Raw genomic sequence first — 17,080 nt, forward strand, 5'->3', positions numbered from 1 at the left:
GGGAAGCAACCACTGATCTGGCAGCAGCTGCCTGCTGGCTTCGTTTAGCCACATGGTCAGCCCGCACCCTCAAAACCTTAGCAAAATAGTTCAGTGGGTTTGTCTCTTGTGCCTGGGGAAGAGCCTTGATGAATCCAGTTTAGGATTACTAAAAAAAAAATATTAACAGGCTATACATGGACACTTATCATTGTATCTCTTTAGCAAGGCTGATATCTGAAATGAGCCCCTCAAATTTGTCTTTTTAGAATCTTTGAAATTAAGAAGTGTATCAACTCAGATGCTTAAAGAGTCAAAGGCAGTATCTCTTCATAAGAGATTATTTCCGTGAATTTCTGATAAAATCACAGTTTATCTGGTTTAAGGGTGGATTTTTTTTTTAACATACCTTTCACTTCAGTGTTCGTTGAGTTCTTGGCCTTAATGGCTTTCTACCATGCTACACATGTATGCCTTGAAAAGCTGATGATAACCCAGTGCCCATGAACAGCAGCTCTTGCTGTCATTGAGTTGGTGAGACTTGACAGCTAAAGGAAAAGGCTGGCTGTCCTTCAAGCTGAACTAGGTGCGAATTTAAAGCTGGATAACCAAATGGATTATTTGACCAGCATTTCTGCCAAGAGTCTCAGTTCTGCGAATAAATCTGCTAGTCTAGTTTCTCTAGTAATTAGGAATTAAGTTCTTACAATGATAATCTTCTATATAAAAAATTGGGTCTGATTAAAATGTAGCAGAAGGTTTACTAACCAGTCACATTTGACATTACTAATAAGAGAACATGCCAACCTAGATTAGTCAGTCCTTTTGAGGGCTGATTCTGCTTGTTGTATTTGATCATGACAATTTGATGTTTGCCATTACTCAGTTTTTCCAGCTTCAGAACCTGAGGTGTGACCCTGCGTGTTTAATTTACTGGTCTTTAGTAAAAAAAAGATTTCGTACTCTATGCAGGTCTCTGCTGGATATTCTCCAGGGTCTCATTTTTTGTATTTGTGTCATGGATTTGTGTGCTGTTCATCTATGTTGGTGCTTCACTTGGTCTTTGTGGGTACTTCAGAGGTTTTCCTTTTTTGGGAGCACCAGCGGTCTGCTGGTCATGATGTAAGCATGACCTTAAGGGGTGTTTGCCCCAGAATTTCTGCTGATGCTTCACCAGGAGCTTCAGCATCCTTGCTGGAGGAACTTAAATGCGCTGGGTGTTTCATGGTTCCTGAATTGCAGGTCTTGGTTCAGTTTTTCAGGAACTGGGGACTGACCATGCAGGCTTTATAAAAATTTAATAATGTTATGCATATATGGTTTATTTTAGATTGTAAGAGACTTAGATCTCAAAGCAAAAATATGCCCATATAAACCTCTTCCCTTGCCTCACTTCCTTCACTGTTTTTGACAGTTTTGACATCTGCTCAGTTCTATAACCTATCCATCAAGTTGTTACTTCTAAGCGGCCCATGCAGCACATAGTTATATTGGCTTTAAGTGCTTAAAGTAGCTTGAAAGCAATGGGAAGACGGTGGCTGGAAATGTTGTAAAACGTCATTAATTCTAAAGACCCTTCAAATAACTTTCAAATAGTAGTTAGCTTCTGATTCTGTAAAGTTTTTCCTAAGCTGAAAGACCCATTTGAAGCCTACATGGTACAGCAACTTTCAATCCAAAGTTAATCATCGCTGCTTCTGGATGCTCTGTGGCTTGCTGAATAGCAGTTCTTTAGCTGAGGCACATGTTGTAGTTTACCTTAAGGATACTTTTTCAAAGAAATGTGGGAGTTAAGTAACATGTCACAACAGCATGGAATTCTGGTAGAGAAATGCCCTAAAAAGCAAGATTTTAGTGGTATCTCAAGAAGCTGGCAGTGATTGGCTGTCTTGCAGTAGTGCTAAATAAGATGTCTTCATAAGGATGAAAAAGAGAAGCTCTTGGCTGAAAGCAGTACCTACACGGGATGGGAAACGTTCTGCTTTCTAACTACTATATGGAGGAGACCTACAGTTATTCTGAAAACATTTAAATACAGGATTGTCATAGGTAACTGCGGTAAATAGTAGAAATGTAACTGAGGCATCTTCTCCCAAGCTACAAAAAGCCAGAGCTGCTTTAGTTTCCAGTACCTGGACAAAAGGCAGCAGGCGTCATTCTGTCCCTCTGCTTCAAGAGGTTAAGTCAGAACTGAGCACAAGTTCACCATGCTCTAAGTTACTCAGATACAGTACTGAAGAGGCTCAAGAGGGAAAAAGATTTGAGGAGCATTTGCAAGACTGCCTGTTGTATTCAAATTTCTAACTTCAAGACAGCACCAGGTGTGCTGGTGCAGCCCAGTAGTGAGCCCTGGTCCCAAAGGAAGCACTTGGTGTGACTGGTTCTTGAGGGGTTACAATATAGCCCTGTATAATCCAAGCAGTCAGCTGTCCTGACAGCCTATATAGGCCAGCAACAACTGGGAATGTTTTTCTGTGAGTGGGAGGAAGAAGGAATGAAGTGGAACTCCGTTGAATTAGAAAAAAAAAAAAAAATTTAACAAGATAAAGGGACCTTTCTTGGCCTTTCAAGCCAGAAGATGTGGGGATACTGCAAGCAAGTTCCCTTCTGGATGGCACAGTTAGACTTTGGTCTCACTCTCAGTTCAAAATTTACATTTCATAAAACACTCCTAAATTAAGAAGCAGTTTTACATTCCTCCCTCAAAGCAAGCTGTATGGCACAACTGGCAAAAGTCTTGGTGTGAAAGTGAATGCAGCTGATGTTCTTTTGCCAAAGATGTTATGTTCTGGTTGGGTTATGTCACCATGCACTTCATTAATTTCCCCATTCTTTGATTGATGGTGATAGCAGAGCACAGATGCCATTCCTCCTGCTGGCTGCAATTATTCCTGTGAGCTATATGAATGGCTTGATTTCTCCAATTTGTATGACAAAGCCATATTTTTCTTGTTCATGCATGCCACGTATCAGTGATGACTCACATCAACTTGAGTGGCAGCTTCTGTGCATTTCTACTTGTCGCTGCTACCATTGCTGCAGATGTAAAAACTCTTATCAGTGCCACGAGAGGCAAGGTAGTATTGATGCATCCTCCTGGTTCGTGATGTGCTAAGCATGTTACTATCCACCATAAAATCCACAAAAACTGATTTTCTAGAAGGATGCGATTTAGGAACTAACCAGTACTTTGCAGAGTGGGAGGAAACTAACTGCTGAGTGAGCCGCAATGTTAGAACTCCCACTGGGAATTTCCAGCCCTTTCCCTCTTCCTTCCTCCCTCTGAATATATATAGTAAATAGAGTAAATTAAGCACTGGGGGAGGTGGCACCCAAAGGCAGAAGCAGTAAGAGAGGCTAGAGCAGCACTCAGTTAAAAACAGCTGGCAATATACTGACCAATCCTCTGAGCATCCCAGTTGTACCACCACAAGTACTGGCAGCAGGAGAGATGTCTCAGGCAGCGATGCCAGTATTAAGTGGGAGGAAGACTCTTTAAATAACCAGCAGTGGGTCTTGTTCCCTGACTGTGTCAACATTGAGTTGTTATTTCACCCTCTGAACAGGAAAAATCAGTCAAGTAATTGTGTGGCGAGTGACAAAATGAAATCTTTTTTTGCTTTTCCTAGCTGCTGGATCTGTTTTAGGAGGGAGTGAATAATTCCCTTGTAATTTTGAATTTCTGTTCAAAAACCTCTAAGCAACATGATGAAAATCAGAACGTAAGAGGACTCAATTTGGTGAAAGTCAGGTGAGTCACACTCAGATGAACTTCATCATGAAGCAGTCTAGAAGAACACTTATCTATATTTTGTTTTTAGAGCATCTGTGTTTTGAGGGGGCTAAGGCAGCATTAGTCCCTTCCCCTCTCGTGGTTGGTCTTAGCATGCTTTCAAGTTACTGTGCATAATTCAGTCTTGAAAAGCCTGTTTTACAATATAGTTTACATTGTCCATCTCCTCTTTTTCAAGGTGGATAGCAGGGTTTGTGGTACCATTTCAATAAAATAGGATTTCATTTAGTTAGGAGTGCCTCAAAACCCTTTACAATCCTAGGTGAATCCATACACCTATTTCTGTCTTTCTTATTTCCCCCAGCACAAGGAGGGCGTGCTTGTAGTGCTACAGAAAAACAAACTGTTGTGTTCAGGTTAACATTGTTAAGTCACTTGTTTCCATGCTGTTGTACTTTGTTTGGTTTTCTTTCCTGCTCTGAAAACAAGTTAGTAGAAGAAACATCGCCTACAGGATGTTTCTGCTCTGGTTGCATCCAGACACGTTCAAGTGCATACAAAGTAATTTTTTTCCTTTTTTTTAAATGCTCCTCACCATAGGATGGTAGCATCTGATGACTTAACCAGATCGTACACTGTGCTAAGCACTGATTATAGTGTCTAAGTTGCTGGAACACATTAATGTTTTAGTGATAAGGTGCTAGAAATGAAGCAGCTATCGAACAGGAATAAAGAAAATGTCTTTTATTTGACTTTCTAACTTTTCTTCAACTCACCTTTTTGCTTAAAAGCTGCTAGTACACTATGACAAATTATGTGAAGAGGAAGAAAGCGAAAAGCAAGATGGTAAAGTTGCTAATAATACTAAGTTAAAGACAGTAGATACAAAAGTTGAGTGAAGAACTGCAGGAGGATCTTGCAGGCTGGAGTGATAAAAAATTCAGTGGAAATATGTGGAAAGTGGTATATAGAGAGAAATGATTCTAGCTTTTCATATGAGGTATTTAGCTCGGAGCCAACTACTACAATAATACAAATAAATCTCTGAACTATAATAAAACAGTATCATGCTAACATTTAGAATTATAGTCCAAAAAGCTGAGCATAAGGATAGGTGTATACTTCTGTGACTGTACAAAGCTGTAGGTTAAATACTGGATGCAGTTATGGCGGGGTGCGTGGTAGAGCTATAAAACGCTCAAAGGAAGGCTCTTTGATGGTGACTAAAGGCAACAACAACAACATCAGAGTGCCTGAGAAAAACTCTTTAGCCTGGAAGAGAGATGGCTGAGGTAGAATAAGAAAGGCCTGTGAAAATCACAGGTGGCAGGGAAGGCACCAACAGGTCACGGTCATTCAGTGTTGGCCACTGTACAGCCTGAGGAACATCAAATGAAATCAGCATGTCATCTTCAAAAGAAATAAGAGCACATGGTACAATGTGCAGTTGAGCCGCTGATAACATTGCAACGGGATGTTGTTTATGTGATGAGTTTAGTTTACATTGCTTCAGACAGCAACCGGACGAAATAACGGAAGAAGCCTCTTAGGAAGTTTAACTCCAAAGCCAGCTCTGGCTCAGAAGCACCTTGAGACGCAACACGTTGGCGGCTTGGACAGTATTGTGGAACACTACCATTACCCTTTCCCCAGGCAACTGCTGTTGGCAATGGTAACGGCAGGATGCTGGGCTGTAAGTGACCCAGTATGGTGGTGGTTATGTGACTGAAGCATCCCAGTTGTCAGCTGGCTGACTTGCTGTTGACATTCTTAAGTGTTCTGCTAAATCTGAGAGGCAGGACTTGTTTTTCCTGTCGTACTTCCTTTAAATGTTCGATAGTTTTGATGTTAACAATCAAAAAGTACTTGTACTTCCTAAAAAGAAAAAATAATCTCGATGCCTAACTGTGCATAGATGTTACCACTGCAGTAGCGGACACATAAAATATGCATTTGTATCTTAGTTGCATGAAATTCCTTCAAGTTGAATATATTGGCTAGTCTTAACTGTCTTCAAGTAATTATTTTTAAAACACTTTCTTTTATTATTCTGTTAAAAAATATCAGATGTCTGCTGAATAATATCAGTCACAAAGCTACCTAACTGTATTAGCGTTTTCAATCCAGATCCACTCAACTTATTATTAATCTTGTCTATTAGTTTACAGTTATCCTTCTTTAATAATAAACCAGATTTTATTACTACACTAGCAATTCCAACAGTGACCTTTTAGTAGCTTTGGTTACTTTTAGGAGTATTGAACTTGCTGAGTCTCACTGTTACCTCTTTTGCTTCAAAGCTGTATTAACTCTGCCATAACCCAGAAAGGATTTTTCAAAAAACATTATTTCAGTGAGTACAGTCTTGTCTTAATACTGGACTCAGACACACGAGGGCTAAAGACTGCTGTTAGTAGACTTGAGAAAGCAAATGCAGCGACACAGCCTGAAGCTGCAAAGCTGTCGGCGCTGAGCTCGGAATTCTCCTTCTGCCGAGGCTGGGGTTTGTGTTACCCTGTTATTGAGCAGCTGTTGGCGACGACGCTGGTGAATGGAGCCCCTTGTCTGGGCAGCGGAGCCAATGACAAGTGTCTGGGTTTCGCCAACGGGAAGCGGCGCAGCAGCCAGTAGCTAAGTTTAGCGCGATGGATGTGTTTCTCTGACTTCATACGTGTGTGTTCACACTGCCCCCCGCAAAAGCGAATGAGCCCATGGGGCTGAGAAGGAGCAAGGCAGCTAAAACTCCCTCTGCCAGGGCTCAGCTGGTTGTCAGACTCTGGGGATCTCCTGACAAGCATCCACATTAAGAGTTTTCCCTGGTTCTGAAGTTAACAGGACGGCATGCAATTTTTGGGCAAGTATTCTTGCTAAAGCTCAGCTTTTCTTGGCGGAGAGGAAACACTAGTTTATTTTCTAAGACAAACATATTTCAAAGGAGGCAAGATCACAAGAGTGTTTTAGTTAAATGAAGTAAATATTTTAAAAAGGAAACCCCTCCTTTGTTCAAGAGAAGAAAATGGCTGCGGACAATGGCTTGAACAGCACGTTGGTTGCTGACAAATGAGGTTGACAGTTTTGTGATTTATTTTTAGCTAGAGAATTTTTTTTTAAAGCAGAAGTACTGTGTAGCTTTGGCAGTTGCTGCATATTCAATGTGGGTGGATGGAACTGAAGTCGCATCTGTGCTAACAAGCATTTTGGGATTGCATTAAAAAAATTAAACTCATGTACTGGAAACTGAAGCTGTATCAGCTCACCTGGGGAGCTCTGCCCTCTGAATGTCCTCCAAAAGGTAAGCAGTGCTGCCTGTCCAAGGCATTTGCAAGAAGAATTACCTGGGCCTCAAGCTGTGACATCAGCTCAAATTTGGGCTGTTAGAGTGATGTTTTCTTCACTCCTGAGGTTACAAGTCAGTGAGTTAGGCTCTACCCTCTCCTTCCAATTTTTTCCTCTAACTAGGAAGGCTAAAAATAAATTTCAAAAAGCCAGCTGAGAAACAGTTTAATGTGGTCATTTTTCAAAGTGCTGAATCTTAAGGAGAGTACCTAATACTCTAAAACTTCTAATAAGATGTAATTATGTCACTTGGACAGCAGCTTGGACATTTATGTCATGTCAGCTCAAAGGTCTGATCAGTTAGTGCTTTACATCTGCAAAATAAACCTCTCACCAGCTAGACTTTGTTAGTGCAGATATTTCTGGCTTGCTTAGAGGTTGGTTGAGCCATGTCTTTTCAAGCAGTCTTTCTGCAGAAGAGATCTTACTTCAAATGTTTGTCTTAACACTGTGAGTACATAGCTTTGCATTTGATTTGCTTAGATGTAGATAATATCTTGACTTTGATCTGGCCAGTATTAACGACTCCTTGGGAATTCCGTTGGACTGAAGTGTGGTCCACATTAAGCAACTTCTCTCTCAAAGTACTGGGTTAAAAAAAAGTGCTGAATGACTTGCTGTAAGCTGTCATAATGTTTGGCCATCCCACCTTTCCTGGAGAAGGACTGGGTGACCTAATCCTCCTTACACTTCCTACCGGAGAGGTTTACTGGAACTTACCACGACAGAGGAAGAATGTCAAATAGGTTTTTGATCTACATGTATGCAGTTTCCCAGTTACCTTTGAAATCCAGGTGCCCCTTCATAGCACTCCTTTCCATGAAACTGTCATTGTGGGAGCAGTTACTGTCCACTGTAGGCAGGCTTCAGAGGAATGAAGGTTGGAACTTCATCACCTCAGTACTCAATGGAAAGAGGTATGTGATACAGAGCATTTAAAATTGGTGGTGTCTCTGCTCGTTTCTAGATACCAGCAGTTGCAAAGCTGACTAGTTTTCTAGGAGCTGAACTAATCCTGAGTAATTAAGGTAACAAGCACTTTGATAAAGTATTCAGGATTTTGCGGAGGGGTTACATTTGTAGCTTTTCATTCTAAAGTGCTTTTTGTATATAATTTTAATTGTATTAACATCTCCCACTTTAGGAAAGTGTTTTTCTTATTATCTGTTGTGCTGTTGGGTTTTTGTTCCTCACCCAGAGGCACATTCAAAGAAGTCAGATTGGTACTTTGGGTGGGTTCTGGTGCTTCTGACCATTCCCAGTACCTGTGACAGGAAACATCCGTTGCTCCTTTTAATAACTGTTAGGTCCAGCTCTCCTGTCCTCACATGAGTGGGACGCACCCTAAAGTGTTTTTTAAAATGCATCTATAAAGCCTGCATCATTTTGCTAGCTGCCTTTGTCTATCCCAGGGTCACTTTACTGCCAGAGTTCTTTGAGGACAGAAAAATCTTACAGGCAATGAGAACCAGTCTATTGAGTTAGCAGCATTTGTACTGAAGATGATCAATACTTCATCTACTTTGAAATTCTCTCTTAAAGCAGCAGTGCTACCAAATGTTTCAGCAGAAGGTTCAGTCACTTACAGCCCATACAGTTGTTGATCTATGACGAGATTTATGCATCTTGCATTCAACAAGGAATGAATGGAGATTTTCAACTTTTACTTTAGAGCTGAAGCCTGATTTATTTCACACTGGATTCTGCACCAGAAAGATACTTCTTTACCAGTAATTAGTTGAGGGAAAAATGGGGAAGTGCTGCATTAGGTTGATACTGGGAGAAATTATATACCTGTGTCATTGACATCAGAGCAAAGAAATGGGCTGAGGGACACCTGTATTTGTTTGATAGTATTAGTAACAAAGGGAGAGGATGACTGGAACCAGTGAAACAGAAGACAGGTGGTTCCTTCTATCAGCATTGGTTTGTTTGGTGGTTTTTTTAAATCTTAACATAGCTAACCTCTTGTAATGTTCAGGTAGACAGACAGTGTCGTGAGTTTTTCATACAGTGGTGTAACTAAATCAATTGAGATCAATTTATCTCTCTCCTACCAGTTAAAATTCAATAACACCAAAAAACGAAACCTTGTCTTCCCTTGGATTTTTATATCAAGCTAGCTAAAAAGCACACCTTCTAGGTAAAGACCCACCACTTCAATCATTAGATAAGTGCAGAGGAGTATCATATGCAGCAGTTTATCATGTTGCAAAATAAATCTGCACCTAAGAGGTGAAGTGTATGCAGAGCTTTTAGGTTTCTCCATATATTTCCCCCTCTGATGCCAAAAATCACTTTTTAATTTAACCTTTCCTATTTCAGATATATTTTGATAATTGAGGCAAGACAGTGCTACCAGCTTGGCTTGAAACATTTCTTTTTGTGTAATGTGAGCTGTTCATGATGCAATTTTGTCACTGACTCTGAAGTCTCCTCCCATTCTGTCTCTCCCAGCCTGGTACTGAAAATAGAAACCTGTTCCTTGCCCATCCCAAGTTCTTGGCTTGGAGCTGTATTTCTTGGCTTTATTCAGTGGGTTGTTTACAGTACTTAAACCTTGCACCACTCTGTGGGAGGCCCAAAGACTAACCATGGATCTGTGCATAGCTGAAGCAAACCACATTATTAAGAGTCTGGTTGCTTGCAGGGAAGGAACACCTAGGAATGGCATTTAGTTGGGTTGCCTGCAGTTTACCAAAGCCATATGCGAGCTGTCTGACCCTTTCAAACTGCTGGTTTTCATGGCCACATGTATGTCGGCAGAAAGACTAGGTGGTCCATTTAGGTAAGGGCTTGAGTCTGTTACAGGGTAAAGAAAGTTCATAGGCCTGCTTCTGTGCTACCACATTATTAGACAGCAGGAACTTGGCCTGTTCAGCATTGGTTTGCTTTTTAGTATGTAGTTTGTCTTGAGTATTTTTGGTTAGTAGGAAGTGCGGAGACTTGGCTTCAGAAACAAAGCTACTGTAGGACTTGATACTATTCCAATCGTGTCAGCAAAATAGGAAACCCACTTGCTGCTGTGTTATCAATTTTGTTTCCTTGTATTCATTAAGGCAGAAGTCCTCCCACTAGCAAGCTGGTTAAAGATCTTGAAGTGTAGTGATGTAAAGTGATGTACGTTTTGAAGATGCAGTGAAAAATACCAATTGTATTACCAGTTGTTAGTTACTTGATGGTCTACTGTCTGTCCTCTTAAGTTGACCAGTGCCTATTCTTTGGTACTCTTAAAAGCAAACATAAAATGAGTCTGTGTATAAAATAGCATCATGGATAGTCATAGTGGTATTTAGATGGAAAACTCAAAGTGAAAATGAAGTGAAAGATGTGGCACGTGCAGGGATCTTGATGGCCTTGTATTCAGAGTCCTTTCATGAAAGAGAGGCATGTGAGAAGCCAGACCACTGCACACGTGCGTGTGTACATAGACACGCATACACCCTGTGGTTTTTGGTGTAGGGTACTAAGACACAGGACTGAGACTGTGTGCAATAACCAGTATTTACCCTGTAACCCTTTCCTTGTCTCTCTCCCTTCCATTGACAAACGAGTCACTTCGGCCTGCTGCCAACAACACCAAATCCTTCTCAGAGTATTTCCATTTACGCATTCTTTTGTTTGATTAAGAGACACTGACAGTTGGTTCAGAAACTCTGAGTATAGTGATTTTTATAGAAGCTCCCTGAACTGTACATTTCAAATTAGTGTAGTCAGCAAGATTTCCTTTCACTCAACTTTTTCCCACCACTGGAAGAACTAGAGAAATGCTTCTAAATGGGTAACTGAAGTTGTCCAGGAAGGGTAACCACTCTCAGGAAACAGCTTTGAAGGGCACCGCAAGGAATAGTCTAGAGAGCTGGGAAGAGCTGCTTTGCCTGAAAGGTGGATTATTCCGTGGAGGAAGTTGAGTACACCAGAATTAAGATTTCATATTGTGCAGTTACTGTGAAGGGAGTGGGAACAGGATGCAGATGTGGTGGATGCAGATGTCAAGGTGATGGCCTACAGTGTAAAATAACGATCTAGGAAAATCAGTTGTAAAAGAAATAACGCTTGTCTAGAATGCAGAAAGATGCCTGATTTTGTTTGAGAGGAGCTGATGAACAGCTACACATGTGCAGGGACACCCCATGTCCTTCCTGCTGAGCAACACCTTCAGGAGGGTGGGTGGCTGGAAGGGTGTGGGGGCAGAACTGCCCTGTTACAGGAAACTTAGAGCCAAGCTGTTACTTGCCCATAATGCCAGTGCTGGGCACTACCTGACTCCCATCAGGACCTCGTTAACAACTATTAGGCTTTGGCTAAGAATATCTTCTGACAGAGGCTAAAATTGATAGGACCAGTAGGTATGTTTGCAAGTTACAGTACTTATCCAGCCTAACTTTCTGCTGATCCTTCTTTGTTCCAAACACCAATTACTCATCTGTTGTATTTTAACAAGTAAATTTGTTATTTCAGCTAAGGTTATTAACTATTACAGCTAAGACTAATTTAGCTACAAATCCATGCATAGCTTGCTATTTCCTGGTACTGTTTCAGACCCACTTGAGAAGTGTGTTTGTCACAAAGCTCATCCACACGTTTCTGAGGCTGTGCTGTCTTTCTCTACAGATTCTGCTTATTCTTTGTGTATTGACAGATAAGCTAAGTTAGTTCAAATACCGGTGTAATTAAGAGTAGTCACAGCACACGAGGGGAGAACATGATAAACTGCAGGAGGCAAAACCAAAGAGGAAGACAGATAAAGCCTAGGAGCTCTTAAGTAAAGGTATCTCAACCTCGTAACTACTGTGTAGCGTGCTGCAGGATTCACTGAGCTTGGTTTTGGGGTAGGAGGAGAAGAGGTCGCCCACTTGTCAGAACTTCGGGAAGACAACAGTATGCAGGTATCCTGAGGTATTTTCTTTGTCTAGTTATTTTTTCCTCATATGTTAGGTCATGGTGGCAGGGGAAGCAACTCATGTCACAGGCCATTTAGGGAAAAGCAACTCCTTGTCACCACAGCACATCCACAGTTTTATATACCATTTTTCCACATCCACAGCCTTCCAAACCACAAACGCTTGTAATAAATGAGGTTGTTCATTTCTTACCTTTAGTCTGATCTGAGTCTTCATCACCTGGTGCAGCTGCCTTTCTTACAGAGCAGTGGAGTTCATCGGTTGTAGAAATGCTGCTTTTTATTCTTGGTGGGCCACAAGAGCTCCTCTCTCCCTGCAAAGGCCAAACCACTGACTTCCCTTTCCCTTCTCCCTTTTATACCGCTCTGCAGGCCCACCACCCTCCCAGGTGTGAGACTGCCACGGGGATTGCTTGCTCTTTAACCCTTCCTTGTCCTTGTGTTAGGAGAAGCCTGTCCTGCCACAAACCATACAGCCTTTGCTAGAACACTAGGGCTTTTAAAGAATTCATCCAACAAATCTTAGGTTTTTTGAGAGGTAACTTGATGATGCCCTTTCAGAGAGCTGTCCTGAGTCTTACTGAATTGGCAAATAATGCAGCTCAGACTGGGTGTACTGTACTGCCCTTGCTTTCTATTTCTTTCTGAAATCCTGAAATGTTCAAGAGTGTTTACTTGCTCAGTGCTTGTACATCTCTTAAATGTGTATTTTCACTAACATCGTTTCCTGTTGATTCATGTAAATAGTGCTCCAGCAGTGGTATGTGGAGTGGAAAAATGAATCAATCTGGGCGGTCCCCTTAATGGGTGATCTGTTTTGTAATTTGCACAAAGGAATTTCTCCAAGGAAACTGTTTGCTTTCTTCCCAAACACTTTTTTGCCTAACTCTTAGCGGAACAAAACTCTGTCTTTATAACTCATCTCAAAATTGTTTCAACTTGCAGTCCAGTCCCCACATCCTCTGTTTGTTCAGCGTTCCCTGGGAAGCTCCACCCTCACTTCCAGCTAATAACCAAGTTAACCCGCAGCTTCATATTCCCAGTTTCTCCTCCGCCCGCTCGGCAGCGCTTGCTTTTTCATTGCCCGCCAGCCCTGCGAGCAGCGATCGCATGCGTGTGGTGGCATTTGTGCTGGCAGTGGCAGCGCAGGACTTCTTGGCTTGCTGCGAAGCACAGCATGATTGTGGGGACGGTCCTCTTCCAGTCTAGCAGCTATGGCAAAGAGGGCAAGCTGCTCTGCTGCGTTGGCGAGGGAGCCTCTGAGCCTGGCGTGTCGGGTTTCGCAGGTATGATGCTCAGGGATGTAATGCTGTGCCATCCCCGTCCTGTATCTCTCCGAGTGCTTCAAGGTGGATGTGGGTCCTTTCAAGTCTGTCTTTGTCCTGTAGTACGAGACCAGCCATGGGCAGGGCTGAGATTGCCTGCTTTTATCTGGGTTTTAGGATTATTGGAATGATGCAGTTTTAGGAGCTGTTACACAGTAGTTCAGAAATAGAAACCACTTCAGCACTTGCTGTGATTTAAAATTCAGATTAGTGCATACTGCCTCTTGCTCTTGGACCGAAGAGATTGGTAATTGTTGTGTTGGCAGCGCAGGGCTGGGGACAAACCCGTACATGTTGGCTGACTAGGAAAAGCATTCATATCCGGACAGAAGCAGGTTGTATGGTGGGAAGAAAGAAAAGGAAGCAGATGGATGAAGCGTAACCTCCTCGCATGACCCCATATTACTTGTACACTAAAGGATGATGTCAGTTTTCCATTGTATAGGAAATGAAAGTGGTAATATGTGATTTATGGTTATGGAGCTGATACAGAACAGAACTTCCCAGCCCATTTCCTTGCTCCTGGCGTGAACAGAGCTTGCAGGCTGTTCAGTTGGAGGGGTATCATTTGTGATACACTTTGGCTATCTTAGTTTCCTTAATGAGGTCTATGCGATTATCACGCTTCACTGACCTTCCATATCTTTACCTGTTGGATGGTATAGATCCCACGCTGTACTGAGCAGCATAGGTTATTGGGTAATAATAACCTGCAATAGGTGCTTTTATATCCTGGTAAATTCCCCTTTAGTAGATACCAGGTAACTTTTACAGTTACTTAAGCATCCAAGCCACTCTAAAAATGAAAGTGAAGGAAGTTAGCGAGACATGAACTCTTAAAAGCATTTGATTTTTAGGTAATGTGATTTTTAGGTAAGCACTGTAGCTAAGTGATTGAAGCTCCTCATCAAACATTAACTTCTGCTGGCTTTTTTTGTACGTAAAGTGGGTGTTAAGAACATGTGCCAGCCTCCCAGGGGTTCCTGAGGAAGTGGCAGTAGCCCCACATCTGCTTTGAATCCTGGCTGGCAATCCAGCACAGCACCGCAAATGGCTTCATGTGGGCAGAGCCGCGCAGCGCTGAGCGGCAGGTGGCATTTCTGCTGGTTTTGCCCGCTGCTGGGCTCAGCCAAGGCAGGCTTGGCTGGTCATGGGTTTTGCTGCAGTGGCTCTGAAGCCGAGCTCTACTCAGCTGCTTCGGGCTTACCCACTGAGTGCAGGGTTAGATGCCTAAGGCTGTGCTGTCTGTTAAGCAGGGCTTGGATGCTCAGTTCATGAGCGTTTCTGGCTTGAGAAAGAAACTTAAAGCATGCTTTGATTTAGAACAAATGCATGTATTTTTGTTTGAAGCCTTTTAATTGTGCATCTGCCAAAATGTGAAGGTAAGAAGTTACTTAAACACCATTAAGGTATTTTGGAGCTAAAAGGTCAAATATTTTTTGGCAATACTGCCTGCTTTTGTGTTTGCTCCTTAGCAGAGATGCGCAAGTCGGATTTCTCGTGTAGCACATTTGCTGAGTGACTTTGCTTAAGGCACTGAAACACTCTAACACCAATCACTGTAGGAACAGGAAGAATGTATTATTTATTGAAATATGTATTTTGTACTCCATAAAGAGAGCTGGGATTAAGAACTGGTGTTCTTTCCTGGTGCTTAACAACTAGACATGCATATGCACACACCCAGCCCTAAAAAATTACAGTGGGATGTTGGCAGCCATGCTATAGCGTAGGTAGCTGAGCAGACATTGGGATTTCCTCTCCTTTTCATGATAGCACCTGGTCTGGTGGGTTAGTATATTGTAAAACTAATGGCAGTTGATGGTTAGGAACAAGAAGCATATGTACATACTGTATCTGCAGATAATGAAATCAAAGAAGTGACATTTTGGTAGCTTAGTCTCTAGTCACTTCTGTGCTTGCTGGGAGAACCTTGATAGGGTGCTCCTTCGGCAAGGCTTGGGAGATGGAGAGGTGGCTATGCAAGCAGTATGACTCTGAATGATTACCAGAAACGCACTCAAAAGCCACTTAGCTACGTGTTTAAAAACAAAACGGAACAAACCTCAACCATTTACTTTCTCATGTACCTACAGTACAGTCAAAAAATGGCGTGTAGATGCTGGGAACCCCCCTACGTCCTGGTTTTCCAGGCTGGAGCTCTGTCCTGTGACACAGATTTGGCATGTGTTTGCCTATTGGCACAGGCCTCTTCCTGTTCTGTGTCTCGCTGACTTCCCAGTTTTCCTGTCCTGTACTGCATTTGAGCTCTTTGTTCTCTCTTTTAAAGTGCCTTATAGACTAGCTCTCGCTCATGAATGTAAATCTCATGGGACTGCGGGTAGAGGGATATTATATACACACATTCTCTGCCAGTGCTCTGCTTAAAAACATCCTGAGCCTGACTTGGCCCATCAGAAACAGGCCAAAGCAACGACTGTAAAGTGAAGAGAGCATCCAACTTTTTAAAGAGGACTTTTGGCGTTTCATGCATTTAATTAAATCTTTTTATAGTGAATTTCCATAAGTAAGTTCAACAAGAGAATTTGGAAATATATATTGGGACAGGAACTTACGTCCGTTGTGCCATCAGAGAAAATACATCTTTACACCTTCATATTTTTTTGAAGCAGCCCACATGTATGAAACTACATCATTACTCTTTCTCTAGTCTTGATATTGAAATTTATTCTGCAACATGGTCTTGGAAACCTCTCTGTAGGTTAGAAAATCAATGATGGTCTTGGCATAGCACGACCATGAAACGTTCAGACGGTTTTGCTTTTTACTACAGTTGTTTCCAAAACCTTGTATATTTAGGTTGTTTTCATCATCACAGGAATGTGGGGACTTTTTTCTTTTGTCTATAAACCAAGTCTGATTGTTCCCCCCACTCCCTTATACTATCAAGTTTGCATCAGTTGTCCTTTGACACAGCAAAACAGAGCTGCCTAGGTGTTCAGAAACACTGCTGGTAAATATCTGGCATCATCCGTACTGCTTTCTGCCCAGTCAGTTTTCCATCTCTTCTTTACAGAGCCTTGAAATGTATCAGAAAGCACCATCATTCCTGCCAATACTGAATCAGTTACTGTCCCAGCCTATAGATCTCCTGTGTGCCATAATTCAGTCTGTCGTACCTGTATTTGTACTGTTGGTTTCAGATCCAAGCTATCTACTTCAGCCACAGAAATGATAAAGACATAAAATGCATTTCAGTGTCAAAAGGTTTCCTTCACTACTTCACATAATAAAAAAAAAAGCACTTTTAATTTCTTATCCATTTTTTTATCTGTGAATGCTTAAATACTTTCAAATACAGGTGTATAGAAATAGACGTATATATAATATAATAAATTTTAAATAGAAATTTTATATACATAGCTTGCTACTTGGTATATAGGCAGTAAATCACCTTCTCCAGCCCCTGTTAGAAGTAACCTATAGAATCAAGCATCAGCAAAGCGGGCATTGAAAACCGCTGACCTAAGCTGTGCAGATGTGGTGTTCCCTTTCCATAAAGAGCATATTGTGCGGTAGGAGTTCCGCTCTGCTGTACACTGGGTTTTGAGCTATTTACAATTGTACCCAAAGTCATTTCCTCTTCTGTTCTTTCTTCAGAGGCCCTGCACCGCCCCTACGGTTACGATGTTGAACCCCAGGCACTGAATGAAGCCATCAGATGGAGCTCCAAGGAGAACCTGCTTGGAGCAACTGAGAGCGATCCCAATCTCTTTGTTGCACTTTACGATTTCGTAGCAAGCGGTGACAACACGCTCAGCATCACCAAAGGTAAGGGTCTGA

General features: G+C 41.9%; 1 protein-coding gene across 3 annotated transcripts in view; it reads left to right on the forward strand.

Annotated features, from left to right (window-relative positions):
* ABL2 (ABL proto-oncogene 2, non-receptor tyrosine kinase) overlaps positions 1-17,080 on the forward strand; it is a 47,167-nt gene that overhangs the window by 16,016 nt on the left and 14,071 nt on the right. For 2 of the 3 annotated variants that reach the window (XM_075422558.1, XM_075422560.1), the window contains exon 2: positions 16,898-17,068. In XM_075422558.1, the coding sequence (XP_075278673.1) occupies positions 16,898-17,068 (171 nt within the window). Of the gene's footprint in view, positions 1-7,899; positions 7,966-16,897; positions 17,069-17,080 lie in introns of those variants that run through there. The other variant, XM_075422559.1, reaches the window with a different exon arrangement.

This window comes from Opisthocomus hoazin, chromosome 6 (assembly GCF_030867145.1).
Source record: "Opisthocomus hoazin isolate bOpiHoa1 chromosome 6, bOpiHoa1.hap1, whole genome shotgun sequence".
Lineage (NCBI taxonomy): Eukaryota > Metazoa > Chordata > Aves > Opisthocomiformes > Opisthocomidae > Opisthocomus > Opisthocomus hoazin.